The 14,523-nt window shown below is 51.2% G+C and overlaps 4 protein-coding genes across 4 annotated transcripts; 2 read left to right on the forward strand and 2 right to left on the reverse strand.

The window, feature by feature from the left end:
- Positions 1-208: 208 nt before the first annotated feature.
- COCCADRAFT_95307 (glycoside hydrolase family 1 protein) lies at positions 209-2,089 on the reverse strand (the record flags this gene model as incomplete). The annotated part of the gene is made up of 1 exon (XM_007713778.1): positions 209-2,089. One exon carries the CDS (start codon positions 2,087-2,089, stop codon positions 209-211), a length of 1,881 nt encoding a protein of 626 aa, XP_007711968.1.
- A 2,859-nt stretch (positions 2,090-4,948) lies between these two features.
- On the forward strand, positions 4,949-6,091 carry COCCADRAFT_95345 (uncharacterized protein; the record flags this gene model as incomplete). Its single annotated transcript, XM_007713779.1, has 1 exon — positions 4,949-6,091. One exon carries the CDS (start codon positions 4,949-4,951, stop codon positions 6,089-6,091), a length of 1,143 nt encoding a protein of 380 aa, XP_007711969.1.
- A 683-nt stretch (positions 6,092-6,774) lies between these two features.
- On the forward strand, positions 6,775-7,773 carry COCCADRAFT_95349 (uncharacterized protein; the record flags this gene model as incomplete). Its single annotated transcript, XM_007713780.1, has 1 exon — positions 6,775-7,773. One exon carries the CDS (start codon positions 6,775-6,777, stop codon positions 7,771-7,773), a length of 999 nt encoding a protein of 332 aa, XP_007711970.1.
- Positions 7,774-8,921: 1,148 nt separating this feature from the next.
- Positions 8,922-9,071, reverse strand: COCCADRAFT_95291 (uncharacterized protein; the record flags this gene model as incomplete). Its single annotated transcript, XM_007713781.1, has 1 exon — positions 8,922-9,071. One exon carries the CDS (start codon positions 9,069-9,071, stop codon positions 8,922-8,924), a length of 150 nt encoding a protein of 49 aa, XP_007711971.1.
- Between the last annotated feature and the right edge of the window lie 5,452 nt (positions 9,072-14,523).

The raw sequence follows: 14,523 nt of genomic DNA on the forward strand, positions 1-14,523 counted from the left end.
AACTCCCCCCAAAAAAGCGAGGTACTTCACAATTCACATTTCACATTTCATTGATCCCACCACTAAGTTTTTTTTTGACATGCGAACACGATGTAAGTCGTATATTTGGGCACTATATATATCCATTATCTCTCTCTCTCTCTCTCTCTCTCTCTCTCTCTCTCTCCCTTCCTGCCAATCCTTCCCATCAAAGCAAACAAAGCCAATTTCAAGCCTTCTGCCGCCTGCTCTGGACAAAATCGACAAAGTCGAAAAAACTCTTCTTATACCTCCGTACCTGCGTCGTACGATTGACAGTTTGGATACCAAACTGCTGATTGAAGTCTCCAAACTCCCAGTTATCTGCCCAGGACCAAGCAAACGCACCTATAAACTCTACTCCGTCCTCCCAGATAGCTTTGAGACCTTCGGCGAGGTAGGTTTGGTAGTATTGGGAGCGGGGGCTGTCGAATTCCTGGTCGGATTGGGTTTTTTGGGACTCGGCGAAGACGGGGAAGCCGAATTCGGTTACGGCGACGGGGTGGCGCCAGGTGTTGTAGAGGTAGGAGAGGTAGGTGCGGAAGTAGGAAGGGGTGATGTAGACGTAGGATTGGCTGCGGTAGCCAAAGTTCCAGCCCGTGGTTGTGGTTTGGGATTGTGTGACGCAGTAAGGGCGTAAGGGGTGAGTGATGTTTGCGGCGCAGTCGGCGATGGTGTCGTTGGGTGGGGGGCTAACGACGGTGGCGGTGTAGGGCTGGATGGAGAAGAAGTCTGCGGTGCCGTTTATGTAGGCGAGGTCGGATTCGCTGAGGGGCACGTAGTCTGCTATGCTCATCTTGAAGGCTTCTGGGTAGTCTTTTCCGAGGAAGATGGGGTTGGCGAAGGTAGCGAGTTGGAACTCGTTGAAGTGGTTGGCAGCGTCGACGTCGGCAGGGTTGTTTGGATCGCGGGGGACGCCAAAGTTGTCGCTGAGGGTGAAGGAAAATTTGCCTTTGCCGCCGATTTCTTCCTTGTAAAAGTGGTAGAGTCTTGCGTGTGATTTGATGACAGAATCAACAGATTTTCCGTTTCTGGAACCGAGGAGCGGCTCGTTGTATGACCACCAGATAGGGACGCGGTCGGCAAAATGCGTCATGAGAATCTTACCATAGTTGACAAATGCATCTTCCCACGTTACATTCTTATAGCTGCACTGAAAGCAACTGTCCAGGTAGCCAATTCCGCCAGTGCCTGGCTGGATGAACACGGTGCTGATGTTGGAGAAGAATTGGAATGGGCTGTCGTTGTGGTAAATGACGATGGCCGGCAGCATGCCCTTTTCCAAGACAAAGTCGATGAGTTCGTCATAATGCGCAAGACCCGGCTCATTAACTGGTGTACCTGGGAGTATAAAAGGGAGGATACGTGTCCAGGGAATGGAGAAGCGGTAGTACTTTACGCCCATGGCTGCGATGCGCTCAATGTCTTGCTTGTAGAGATAGTAGTTTTCATTGGCTACCCAGTTTGGCGATTGGCCTGGGTTGTTAAGGCTAGCAACATCGTTGTGGGCTGGCGTCCGGCCCTCGTCGGCGATAGCACCTTCAATTTGGACTGCTGATGCGGCAACACCGAGCATAAAGTCGGCTGGGAAATAGTAGCAGGTCTGGGGGACCAGAGGTTCAGGCGGAGGTAGGACAAGCTCACTAGTCGGTACTGGAGTTGGCGACACGGTAGCAGAGTAGATGCCTCGTGTAAAATTTACCCAGGGAACGGTTGCCCAGAGAGCAGACCAGGAAGCGTTTCCATATGGGCTGGCCGTGTCGGTTGCAGTAGCGTTGGATCCGGGATACCAGTTTCCCCACTGTGTTGTTGCTAGATCGGGCACAAGGCTACTGAGAGATTGATAGGGTGGTGCATAAGTAGTCGTGGTTGTTGGTGGGGGAATTGAGGTGGCTGTACGAACAGTTTCGGTCTGCGTGAAACTAAATTCCCGGAAGCTGTATGCAGGAAGCGCAGTTGCGTAGCTGTTATTTGCAGCACACTGCGGTCGCGAGACTGGTCCTTGGGCGGGAACGTAGACTTGCTGGGCAAGAGCCACAGCTCCGCAGACCAAGAGATTATGAGGTCTCATATTATCTATGTAGAGAAGCGTCACCCATATGGGCAGTATACATTGTGGTTCTTATACATGTCACAGGCACATGGGAGGACCTGGGGTTAGACTGCGGGGATGTGCTTAGCGAGTCAGTTTGACGTCGTCATTGTACGAGTCCAGTGACCAGCCACGATGTAACAGTACATGGGAAAAGTACAGGGAAACGAGCAGGCCTAGCCGTATTTGCCTACATTTTGGAGTCTGTGGAAAGGGAAACCTCGGACGAGGTCGGTCGGGGTAATTGTCGGGTTGTGGAGTGTGGGGAATGGTGTGGGGTAAACCCTTGCTTAGGATGACGACTATGACCTCAAGGTAGCGATCTTCCGATCCTCGCTACGATATCAACCCGTTCTCACATTGCGTTCTCCGTGTACCGGAGTTTCCACAAGTGGTTGCAAGTTGCTAGTACGTTTTTCTACCGCAAGTTACCCCGAGGTTATTTGGAAACCCCAGCAACCTTGCCGTGCGTAGTAGGATTAAGCATTCCAACTATTCGCGGCTTATGTGATTGTGGTTAACCGCGCGGTAACGCTGGAGCATATGGCCGACGAAGCTTAGGTGAGAAATGACGTACGAGTACTGTTTTTGCAAAGCTTGTCGTAATGTTCTTTTGTCGCAATGATACGATGCAATCCAAACACCACACGGATTCAATATCTGCCCACGAATGCTCCGCTTCACAAGTATTATGAAGAGAGATGTTTTGACGAAATGGTCGATGAGGAATAGAGAGATTTGAAGAGGCCTATATTGTGCACCGAGGATCGAGTGCGGTGCAGTACAAACGCTATATAGACTCGTCTGCATACAGCTATAGCCTGGTTAGACAGAAAAACAGGCTTGCGCGGGCCTTTTGATATTTGGGCATCTGAACATGAAGTGGTGTTGCGGAATGTGTCAATGACTTGTGGAAAGTACATGGACATGCCGGAGGGTTGATCTGCAGGTGCCAAGGCGTCTACTTAATTGGGCTAGTGCTGTAGATGACAAAGACACGGAAAAAAGAATTGCGAACAGCGAGCCTTGTGTTGGTCAAAGCAAACGCACCGGAGCGGCCGTCCGAGAGTGGGGAGACGATGGTAAATGCTGCAGGCAAGCGGGGGTGTTGGGACGATGGAGTCAACGTGCGCACGCTAGCATCGAGCATATGCCGAGGCCGAGCATGAAGTTCAAAGTGGGCGTTAACTCGGCCAAGCGGGAGGGCATGATTGATGACTGTGGTCTCCATAACGTGGAGCCTGGGTATATCGATTATCGATTATCGAATTGACTATGGCGACACAGACAGGCAAGGCTGGCTAGCTAGCTCGGGATGCGCCGCCTTGACGATCTGACGCCACATTTACTATAAATGTACAGGTCAATGCCTCCGCGTCGGGGCACAAAGCAGAATAGGTGTTGGCGCCGTGGTAAGAGATGGTTTGGTGTCACTCGTCATATTTAGCTTTTGGAATAAACCTTGGGGGAAAAAAAGGGACAGGAGTGGGAAGCAAAGTTGCGGCTTAGCCAGGGGGGATGCGAGAGTGTAACGATTTTTTTTCCTCAGCTACACCGCCAATGGAGTGGATGTGGCTAGTCAGCGTGTGGAGCCAAGGATGCATGTCCGTCAGTACTTGGACATGTGTGTACATGCGCAGCGGCAAGAAGGCGATATCGAGCAAGACGAGTGGATAGGGAGGGGAGGTTGAGTCGGGGTAGTCGGGAGGTGGAGACGTATGTAATGTGGTATGCAGGAGAAGGTCAAGAAGCTGGTGCATGTTGCGGTTTGGTAAGTTGCGCGACGCGTCTCAGTGCTGCGACCAAGGGCGGGATTGCGGTGTGAGGAGGAAAAAAAGCGAGGGCCGTGCACTGTTTACATGGAGCTTCACCGGTGTAGCGGAGGTATTAGCTCCGTCATCAGAGGGTGTGGTGGTTGATTTTGTTGTTGTTGTTATTGTTGTTGCCGTTGTTGCAGTCATAGCCCCAGACCTCGGCACTGCTACAATCGAGGTGTGATCAGGGCCAATGGTGGAGTGGATACATTCGTATGTGCACATGTGAGTACAATGTCCATATGTAGGTACATACGTATACAGACAAGTTCATACGAAGTTCCATACTGGATGCGTCCATGAGCATGCCGGAATTGGCGGTGGTCGGGGGCGTGATTGGGCTGTCGCGGCCTGCCGAAGACGTTGGGCTAGGTCGAATGCAGGCACCCATTCAGGGTCTGTCTAGCCTGGGAAGGCGCCCGTCTTTGGACTGGCCAGGGATCACCATGGCGGCTGCACTCACACACCCACGAGGGCTTTTGTTTGATGCCAACAGATTGCCGGGAGATGGTGTCTTGAGGGGGGCTATATGCAATGAGGCTGTGCAGTGGATGCAATATATGTGAGTAAGTGAGTGAGGGTGCATGCATGAGGGCGTCGGGTAGTTGCTTGCTCGCAGCCTACCTGCCCCAGATTCGATAGCGGCGGTGCCGGCGGCAGGTACCACCGCTTAGCCGGCCTCTCCGCCCATCGCAGCCGCCCACGGTATCGCGACGCTCCTCCTCGCACACTGCTCCGACGTCCTCAGCTCCACGACATCACCCATCTCCGCCTACCAGTCTCGCCCGCGCATGTGACCGCTTTCGCATCAAACAACTCGGCATCGTCCGCCCTGCGCTCGTGTCAACGCAGTCAATTCCCGGCGGCTGAAACGCCCAAAGGTGCATTGTGCGTCGGGCGGTTGGCACACGGCCCAGAACGACACGAGCACTGCACTACCCCCTGCGCTTCTTAGTTTCGCCGTCGCCGCGTGCCAAAGGCTTCGCGAGACTACCAAGACTATGTATACGCGCAGACCGCCGCCATGACTGCCCCAAATCTCCCCTCGCCCCCGCCTGATGCCAACCACCATCCTCACGACGGCCCTGTAGCTCTCCCTCTCTGCTCTCTCCCTGCTGCTGCTACCACCGACACCACCACCACCACCACTCCTCCAACCAACCCAACCGCCCCATCCTCGGCCCTCCAACCACGCCCTATACTCGACGACACGCCATCCACCATGGGAGAAAGCACCACCATGCCACGCCAGCTTGCAAACACCTCCGACTCCACCATGACCTCACGCCGCCCCTCGACTCCCCGCTCGCAAACGGACCCTCAGCCAGACACCATCGCTTCCCTCTCGACGCATCAACCGAGCACACTGTTCTATGCGCGCTCTCACCTCCGCTCGCGCAGCGGATCGGCCATACCCATGGCACGAGCCCACTCGCTACCGACTGTCATGCAACCCCCCTCCAACTTTGTGCTTTCCTCCAGCCCAGTACAGCTCGCCAGGCCCACGTCCCCTCTGCCCTCACCAAAGCGAACGCGCAGCCCCCGCGCGCTCGACTCCCGCCTACTCGCCACTCGTCCAGTCTCCATGGGCTCCTTTGATGGCGCCCCAAGCGTCTGCGACATCTCCGAAGACGCAGAGCTTGAGCTCAAGCCCAGAGTCGGCACCACCGTCTCCAACCTCTACAGCAACACCCCTTCGCTCTCCCGGCGACGACGTCCAGTCTCGCCCCTCTACCACGTCTCCATTCCCTTTGGCCACCCGCCTACCAGCAATCCTTTTGCTAGCACACCCACCTCGACTGCCTCTTCGCCTCTCTTTGCTCCAGCAAAGTTCAACGAGAACTACCCTGCCTCACTTGCATCTTCGTCTGTCCCTTCTACCCCCACGTCGATGCGCTCCCGCAGTCCCTCCATCTCGTCTCTCGAAACCATCGAGGACAGTCCAGATGCCGAGGAAGAAGCAATCGAGGCTGACCGCATCGCAAAATTAAAGGCCGCCGCCGATCGTGAGGACGGTGGAGATGCAAGGAGGTCTAGCCTGGACGGCCCTGAGGGTCGTGGGCGTAGCAGCATGGGCTTTGGCAAGCGAGATTCTAGAAAGAGGTGGAGTGTCTGCGGAGCCGAACGACGAGGAGACCTGGACCTCGAGACTATTTGGGAGGACTAATCATGAAAGCAGCATATCAACAAGGGTTACCTGGCGTTACTGCAAGCATTATTGCATTTTCAAAGCACTCATTTGTCAGCGCGTGGAGTTTTGGTGTTTTGTTCTGCTGTGGTTTTTTTGGTTTTTTTTATCGCCCATGTGGTAGCGGACAGATCCGCGTCTTTTCTTCCTTGTTTTTTTACATTACGATCGCCCAACGTCCCATGAGTCTCGTTTCATCTAATGGGATAGGGTTGCGAATTTGGTCTCACACATATATAGCATGACATGTTTCCACGATACGAGACAACTGTCAGCAGATGATACCCTCCTTGGTAGGAGCTCTGGTTTTACACATGAAGAAATCGAGAGTATTAGTCAACTCGACCCATGTGAAGCACGCCTTAGTAATAACAATACATTATCACAAATCACTGTTAGCAATTATGCATCTCATCGTGTGCACAAGTACGCTTTTCTACAAGCTAGTACTTCCGCTTTGGGAAACTACAACAGTCGGCCAATGACATCACATCACATCCAGCTACCTAGTGGGGTCACTCGGACACGACTGCCCCTCAAACACCAACCCACCCAACAGAAAAGTCTTGCGTGCTGACATATCACTGAAGCCGCCTATATATTTTTCTCGTCCGGGCTCATTGTTACTCTGCTACATCTACACTCACATCACAGCCGCCAAAATGATCAACCTTGGAATCATTGGAACAAACTGGATCACCCACTCATTTGTCGAGGCCGCCCACGCAACTGGCAAATACAGCCTCACAGCCGTCTACTCACGAAAAGAAGAGACTGCAAAGGAGTTTGCATCTAAATATACCGTCAACAACATGACCTGCTACACGGACCTCAATGCCCTTGCCAGCGGTGACAAGATCGACACCATCTACATTGCCAGCCCCAACATTTTGCACTACGAGCAAGCCAAGCTGTTCCTTACCTCGGGAAAGAATGTCATCCTAGAGAAGCCAAGCTGCAGCACTGTTTCCGAACTCGACCATCTCTTTTCGCTTGCAAAAGAAAACAACGTCATCCTTGTCGAGGCGTTCCGCCACATTCAAGAAGCAAATTTCAAGCTACTGAAGCAAAAGATTGCCGACATAGGCCCGCTGTATGGCGCCTCAATCAATTTTGCCCAGTACAGCAGCCGGTACGAAAAGGTTCTGCAGGGCGAGGTTCCCAACATCTTCAACCTCGAGATGGGCGGTGGTGCATTAGTCGACCTTGGCGTATACTGCGTCGCCGCCGCCGTTGATCTCTTCGGTGCCCCCCTCGACTCGCAGTACTGGCCTGTCAAGATTGCTACGGGAGCGGATGGCGCCGGCCGTCTGATCCTGACGTACCCCAACTTTACCGTACATCTCTGCCACTCCAAGATTTACAACTCTGACGCGCCATCTGAGATTTACGGAGAAAAGGGTACACTTATTGTACCGACTATCACCGACATCAACAAGGTTATCCTGTGGGATCCGAAGAAGAAGACAAGAGAGGATATCCCTGGTGTCAAGACGCCCGAAAAGCTCAATCTGATTGAAGAAGCGAGGGAATTCGCAAGGTGTATCGAAGAAAAGGACCATGTGGAATTGAGCCGATTGGAGAAGCACTCAAGGGACACGCTAGCCATCATGCACAAGGTCAGGCATGACAATGGCCTTGTGTTTGCCGGTGGCAAGTAGCGAGTTCGCTTGAAGAAGGGTATGTCATCCTTGTGCTAAGTTGGCGAACACGAAGTGGGTGGGATGAAAGATGGTGTAACGGGTACCATCCCTGACGATGCATGAACAAGACCCCTTTTTTTGCACTGCACATTTCTTCTGTCACCATGCATATAATGTACATATGCTTATTATTACAATTGTACTATTTGTGTTACCAAGGTCATTAGCCTCACTTTTCACAAATCCAAAGGGTAGAAGAAGTATGAATGTTTGAACAAGATTGATAGTTGATTGAACTCGTATCAAAATTAAGAGAAAAAAAAACCAAAACAATTCATCTGCACCACTCTCTCTTCCCTTCGAAAAAAAACTCTCCAATCCTTCGTACTCTCTCTCTCTCTCACAATAAAAGGTTGGACTTTGAAGAACAAAAGTCCCTAGATTAAGAATGATAATTAAGTCTCTCCCACTTTCCTCCCTCGTGGTTTCCTCAAACCCCCAAGAATCGAATTAAACCCTAACAAAAGCGCGTAGTTGTAGCATAGCAGCTACTGGTATATTCGCAAAAATAATTTCAAAAAAACAAAAGAGAAAGATCATCTCATCATCGTTGTTGTTGTTGTTGTTGTTGAAAGTTTAGAGTTTAAAGTCCCCTTTGTGTTCATCTGGTTTGGCCTTTTGACTTGTATCGTTTGACCTTCCCCCTCCCCGGGCGCGGTTGTTGTTTCAATGCGCATAGTTGGATTGGTTCGTTTATTGAGTGGGGATTGGTGGGAGGGGTCGGGTTGGTGGGGGGCCTGGGCAGGGAGGGAGGACAGTCCATGGTCGGGGAGCCATTTTGGAAGGTGGAGGGTTGGTGGTTGGTGATATGGTTGTGGTTGTTGGTTGTTGGTTGGAAGGTACTACGGGGAGTAGTGGTAGTGCTTGGTGATCTCAAGTGTAGATGAGATGGGATTGATTGTAGTTGTTGTTGGTGTTGTTGAAGTATGACTCTATTGTATTGTACAAAAGAGTTGGTAGGTATGTGGGATGTGTTTGTGTGAAGGTTGTGTCGAGTCGAGTGTAGAGAAAGGTAGGCTTTTGAAGTTGTGGCTGTAGTTGTACTTGTAGCTGTGATGATGTTCAGTTCCGCGGGAATTCACACTCCTATATAAAAAAATTGATCGTCAGCCTGAAAGGACCCTACCCCCCTTCACCCGCACCCACACCCCCCGGCCCCTGAAAATAATCTTTCGCGACAAAGGTACCGCACCACCTGCACGTAACTCAGGGTAAGCCCTCCACCCAAACGAACACGCGTAAAAGGAAACACCCATACCCAGCGAAAAAGAAGAAAAGATACGGCTTCTGGCAACTGCAAGGTACACTAGGGAATCCAGGATCCACAGCAACCACCCCCGGGTGTGGTCTGCTAGCCGTATGATCGACACCTAAGCCTCTTTCGCGTGGTTCTCATTCCTTTTTGCGCTACCACTAGACAGGGGAGATGTGAGTGGAGCCAAGCACGTCAATGTCCCCACCTTGCCTTGTTAGCGCGGTCCCGATTGCTGCCAACAAAGGGAAAAAGCAAAAACATATTGTCTCTCTCCCCAGGCTGGTAGGCTGGCAGGCTGTTGAAGGGGGGGGGAAGAGTGGGGGCGAAGGGGGGAACAGGCAGGCAGCTTCCGCTGCTCTCGCCAAAAAAGATAGGCGTTTCCTCCCTCCCAAGCGAGACTAAATTGGGATTCGTGAACAGTCTGGATCCGGTATCTGGGGCAGTGGGGCGAGCAGCCAGTCTGATAGTGGCAATAATCGAGGGCGGATAGGTGACTTTGTTGAACGGTTGTAAGACGATGAAAGGAATCGTCTCTTACTCAGCCAGACCGTCTTCGTCCAGTGTGTCACAAAGACTGTAGGCCAAAGGTATGGTCAACTTATCGCAGAAGGTCTTCGATGTAGTTTACCATCAGCATCACCTGAGCATCAGGCCATTTAGCGTCATCGTTTCTAAGGCAATGGTGCCTGAAGTTCCCTGCCACGAACATTTCTTTGCCCAACGTGCTGGCCACACCCACTCGCTACGCCCCAAACGTCCGCGCCTCAAACCCTTAGCCACAGTGCCTCGCGTTTCCAACGAGTGTCATATCACTCGTGAAGCTAATGCATCGCATCACCTCAGCTTACCATCGTTGCTGAGAAGCTGCACCGCTGCCACACCGACGGTCCCTGCGTGTCATGCCATGATGATTGCACCATCATGATGGCGAGTCCCAAGATCCCCTCATCGCTTAAGCCGCTTGTGTCGATCTCCCTCCACGGTAAGTATGCTAAGCGAGTATAATCCCGGTGCCGATCGATGATCCTGATGTACGTTCACGGTGTGCACAGTAGGTTAGCGAGAGTGCATTCGAGGAAGCAGGCAAGCGTGCGCTAATTCAACAACCTTTTCGCATATTAGCCTTGCCTCAAGCGGCTGTAAACCACTCTAACCGTAAGACAGTGTGGGATTGGGAACAAGATACAGAGTAATAGCGTGCATATGCATAGCTCCCAAGCTCCTTGTACACAATCAGGCTGAAATGAATATGATGATACCCCTAGTGTGTCCTTCGAGTTAACAGTGTACCAAAGTCTCTCGACAGACGAAAAAGGCTAGCTTTGCGGTCCAACGGTTCTGTCGCCAATAACCTGTCTTACCGCGGCCACTTGAAAGGGACCATCAACCGCGGATCTGGATTTCCTACGGCTGACGTGCCCATTAAACCTGGCTCATACTGGCAGCATCCACGTGCATAGGCCATGCGGGTGTCGCTTACCCCTACCCGCCTGGCTTTTGTTTCGAGGCACGATAGGTCATAGCTGTGGGGTACTTTTCGGGCTCTCCGAGGGCTGATCTTAACTTGGAATGAGCTGACAGGTGTGGGGTTGTGACAGCGCGGGCTTGCGATGACGGTTGCCCCATGGCTGTGGCTCGCAGTGTTCTTACACCGCTTGAGTCAAGTGGTCTGCTCCTTGCCGAGTTCATCACAGATCTGACCCGGGACAGCGTGTAGCATTGAGACAAGAACATAACTCCTGCCTCGCTTCTGTGCTGCAGAGTCCCGTCTTCCGCGGCCCGTGCTGGCACTCGTGAGCCTATGGTGTCCCAGTGTTGGAAGCCTTAGGTAGCGCCAGGAACATGCGGATAGTACTGTCAGGTGCCTATGCCGTAGTATTATCCTCGGTGCGAGTGATTATGCCGTGTTATCTTCATAATGATCGGGGCCAATCGTCTTAGCCACTGCGTACTGAGCCAGTTGGTTAGTCATCTTATGTGGGCCGAACAGAACCACAGGCCGTTAAATTAGCAGCAATTTACTCTATTTCAGCACCAAAATACACCTGTTTCGCCCGATCGATTGTACCGCCAAAAGTGGGGCTATCCAGCTAATTCACGTGCCCTGTTGACTTAGGCAGCCAACACACAGAGTTCGTGTCGCGGCCAACTCGACCGTACCAAGGTTCACACTTCCGGGCCGTCCAAACTACGTGTACACTCTTCAAAGAAACTATCTTCGTCTTGGCGCGCGCGTTTAACTGTGATTGGACGATAATATTCGATCTTGATAGAAATTGCGAGATTTTCAGTAAGTCCAACTGGTACTATAGCGAAACTTACATGGAGAGGTAACCCAAGCCCCTGCATATCCTCATGAATTCAGGAGTGTCTCAGGAGGGTAATTTAGCTAGATTATGGAGTCCGTAGCAGAATTACTCCAGTTGATTCGTATGCCGAGCCTAATCTATAGACAGCTTGTTCCGAGAGTCAGCCTTGTGAGCCATTGGTCCTCTCTGATGTTTTCGTCTTTTCATACTCGAAGCGGCCTAGGTAGATCGGTTTAATGTTTTGTTGCATTCGAATGGCATTATGAATCTGACGCTGGGGCATCAACACTGATCCGCATTACCGAGTACTTGTTAGCCCCTGGGGAGGACGGCAGCCCCAACAACAGTCCCTTTTTATAATAAGGTTTGTGGATACTTGTATTTGTCTCCTAGTAGACTCCTCTCTACTTGAGTACCCAGCTTGGCGGCACTCATTTTCCTATCGGCTGACTGTTACCGCTTGACTTTGACAAGCCACACCAGCCGGTAATAAGCGCCACTGTCATGGCCTGAGTCTGCCACGCGCTACACTGTGTATTCCCAGCAATCGGCAAGAAAATGCCGCAATCGAGCACACGGCATCGGGAGTGGGGCAACCTGTTTATGGGGATTGTGTCAAATATTAGATGGCCTCAATAGCCTCAAACGGCCTTACATGTCACCGAAGTCGGAATACTAGCTGGTCGGTTATAGCTATCCTGAGTCACCAGTTTCTATCATGGCTATCGTGAGGGGTAGAAGCGGTTCTTTGGGATCAGGCCTTCCAAAATGTTGGTGTAGTATGTTGTCGATTGGTAATCAGTGCAGAACGACGCTCACGTAGCGCCATGAATTCATCCGGGGAATACATGTGACGAGCAATAATAGAGTGGCTAACTTAATAGAGATGGAATGGTGGCTAAGCTTACCGAAAGACATATGCCAGTTCGGCCTCAGAAAAACGCGATACCTACGCGAGCAAGGCGCCAAAGCCGGGGCCTTTCGCGTCCCAGCAGCATGGTGAAACCGTAGTTCGCTCATGTCGCAATCAGCCACAACTACCTAGTGGAAAAAGCTGAGTAGGGAGGTTTTGCTGTAAGCAATTCGTTGTGGCAACAGCGCGCGGCAACCGCGGCAAATGTACAGTAACGAGTTGAGGCGGGACCTCAGGGGCAAATGACTCATGGTTGTCTGTCAAGGTCAGCCACATAAACATACTTAGAAAATACGGAAGATACCGCAGACCCATTGTTCGGGTCTCTCAGACGAGCCAATGAATGCTTTGGCCACACATGCATTCCCAGTAAAATCTAATTTTCCTGGGGAGAATCTTCTACTCGAGAACAGAGTATATGGCGGCGATTCTTTCAACCTGCTTGGATAGAAAGAATGGCTTCAATATCGTATTCCGGTGCCGTTCTGTTAAAACCACCAGTTGTAGCAGCCTCAGTATCGCAGACTGGGTTCCTGTATAGAGCATATGTCTTGCCACTCGATATATGGTTCTTGGGCTATGTTAGCGTATCTCTCCAGAATTGGAGTCTGAACAATGATGATGTTATGAGAGTTGCATGAGATCGACTACCAGATCAGTCTGTCACTGACGAAGGCCAGTTACAGACTGGTAGGCCTAAGGAAATTGAGACAGTGTTTGACGTCAGCGGACGCAAATATCGAAGCCATGGTGTGAGAACTCCATCTCAAAACTCTCAGCACCAACTTTTAGATTACAAGAAACAGGGTTTTCTTCGTGGGTGTGGGTAGACTCGTAGTGTGATGAGGCGTTAGAGGAGGTCTGAGGGAATGGATGACGAGTCGTTCCTCAGTTCAGGCGCACTAAAGCATTTATGGTTAGTGAGAAAAGCCAACATGAACTGCAAACAACAACAGTGATCTTGATATTGCGAACGACTCTTCAAGCAGTATTTATCGAAAAGAAAGCCTCAACGAATAGTTGGGTCATAAAAGTAATACTCGATGACCGCTGGTATCTGTGTCTATACCAGGTCACGAGAAGTACACTGCATTGCAAATAGCCCCCACCCTAACGGTAACCAAGCCAGGTTTTCTCATATCTTCACGTCATTACATAATTTCTTTTTAGGAAACTTGCTCGATGTCATTTCCAGCGGCGGTCTGACCCGCTCGCTGGTCCCAGGGTCGTTTACATCCACGTTTACGAGGGTTTTAGGGGACCAGACTCCAGGAATCCCATGGCATGTAAAACACCGTGATTCTCGAGTTCCATGCATTCTCTCAAAGCATCTTCGCATGGCTACTGATCGTCCATTCACTGAAAAACATAGTCTTGAGATGCGCTACTGAAGTTTCTGAGTGACACCGTTTTTCTATATTCCCGTGGTTGATTCCATCTATCAACAGCAGCCCTGTGCAATACGCCTTGCATTCATCACTCTACTCCCAAGAAATTGCCGAATCCATCATCTCCCCATTACGCCCGACCACTCCCCAAAAGACATCCAAAACACTCCCTGGCTTTTCCCACAATCATGATACGCACTAATCTACCAGTACCTGGACACATCATCATACGATATCGTTACTCAGCAGACGAATGCAAGGTACCCGTGCACTAGGCAGCGCTTCCAACCGAGCAGGAAGCAATTATGGATACTCGGATATGCCGAGATGCTTTTGTTGTCAACAAAACGCTCAAACGCTCAAACATCATGCCATGTTCGCATTCGCAGTCATCGGGATGGTAACCGGCAAAACAAAGTAGCCGTTCTCGAACGTGCATAATGGCATAGCCGAAATTGTTGCGACCAGAAGTGTTGCGACTTTCCCCGTCTTTGTTTTTCATTTCTTTTCTCTTGAAAAAGGACTGGTAGGTCGGCAGGACCTGCAGCTCCTCAGCTCGTGACGACGTCCCCGAGGAACTCTAAGCCTCGAGGCCGTTGATGTGTAAAAGAAGGAAGTCTTTGTCAAGGATAACAAAATAACCGACTGGTGGCTTTCTCACGTTGATCGGAGAGTCATACCATAGTGTCGGTTACGTGGCTGAGGGGTTCGTCCGCGGAGACCGATGGCGGACTCGTCTCCATCCCCTTGGGCACCTATGCACCGGCAGTATGGTCAAAGTCTATCACCGCCGTTTTTCACATGATCATCCCCTTGACTCATGTTTACCACCGCTCTTTACTC

Source organism: Bipolaris zeicola, assembly GCF_000523435.1.
Source record: "Bipolaris zeicola 26-R-13 unplaced genomic scaffold scaffold_67, whole genome shotgun sequence".
Classification (NCBI taxonomy): Eukaryota; Fungi; Ascomycota; class Dothideomycetes; order Pleosporales; family Pleosporaceae; genus Bipolaris; species Bipolaris zeicola.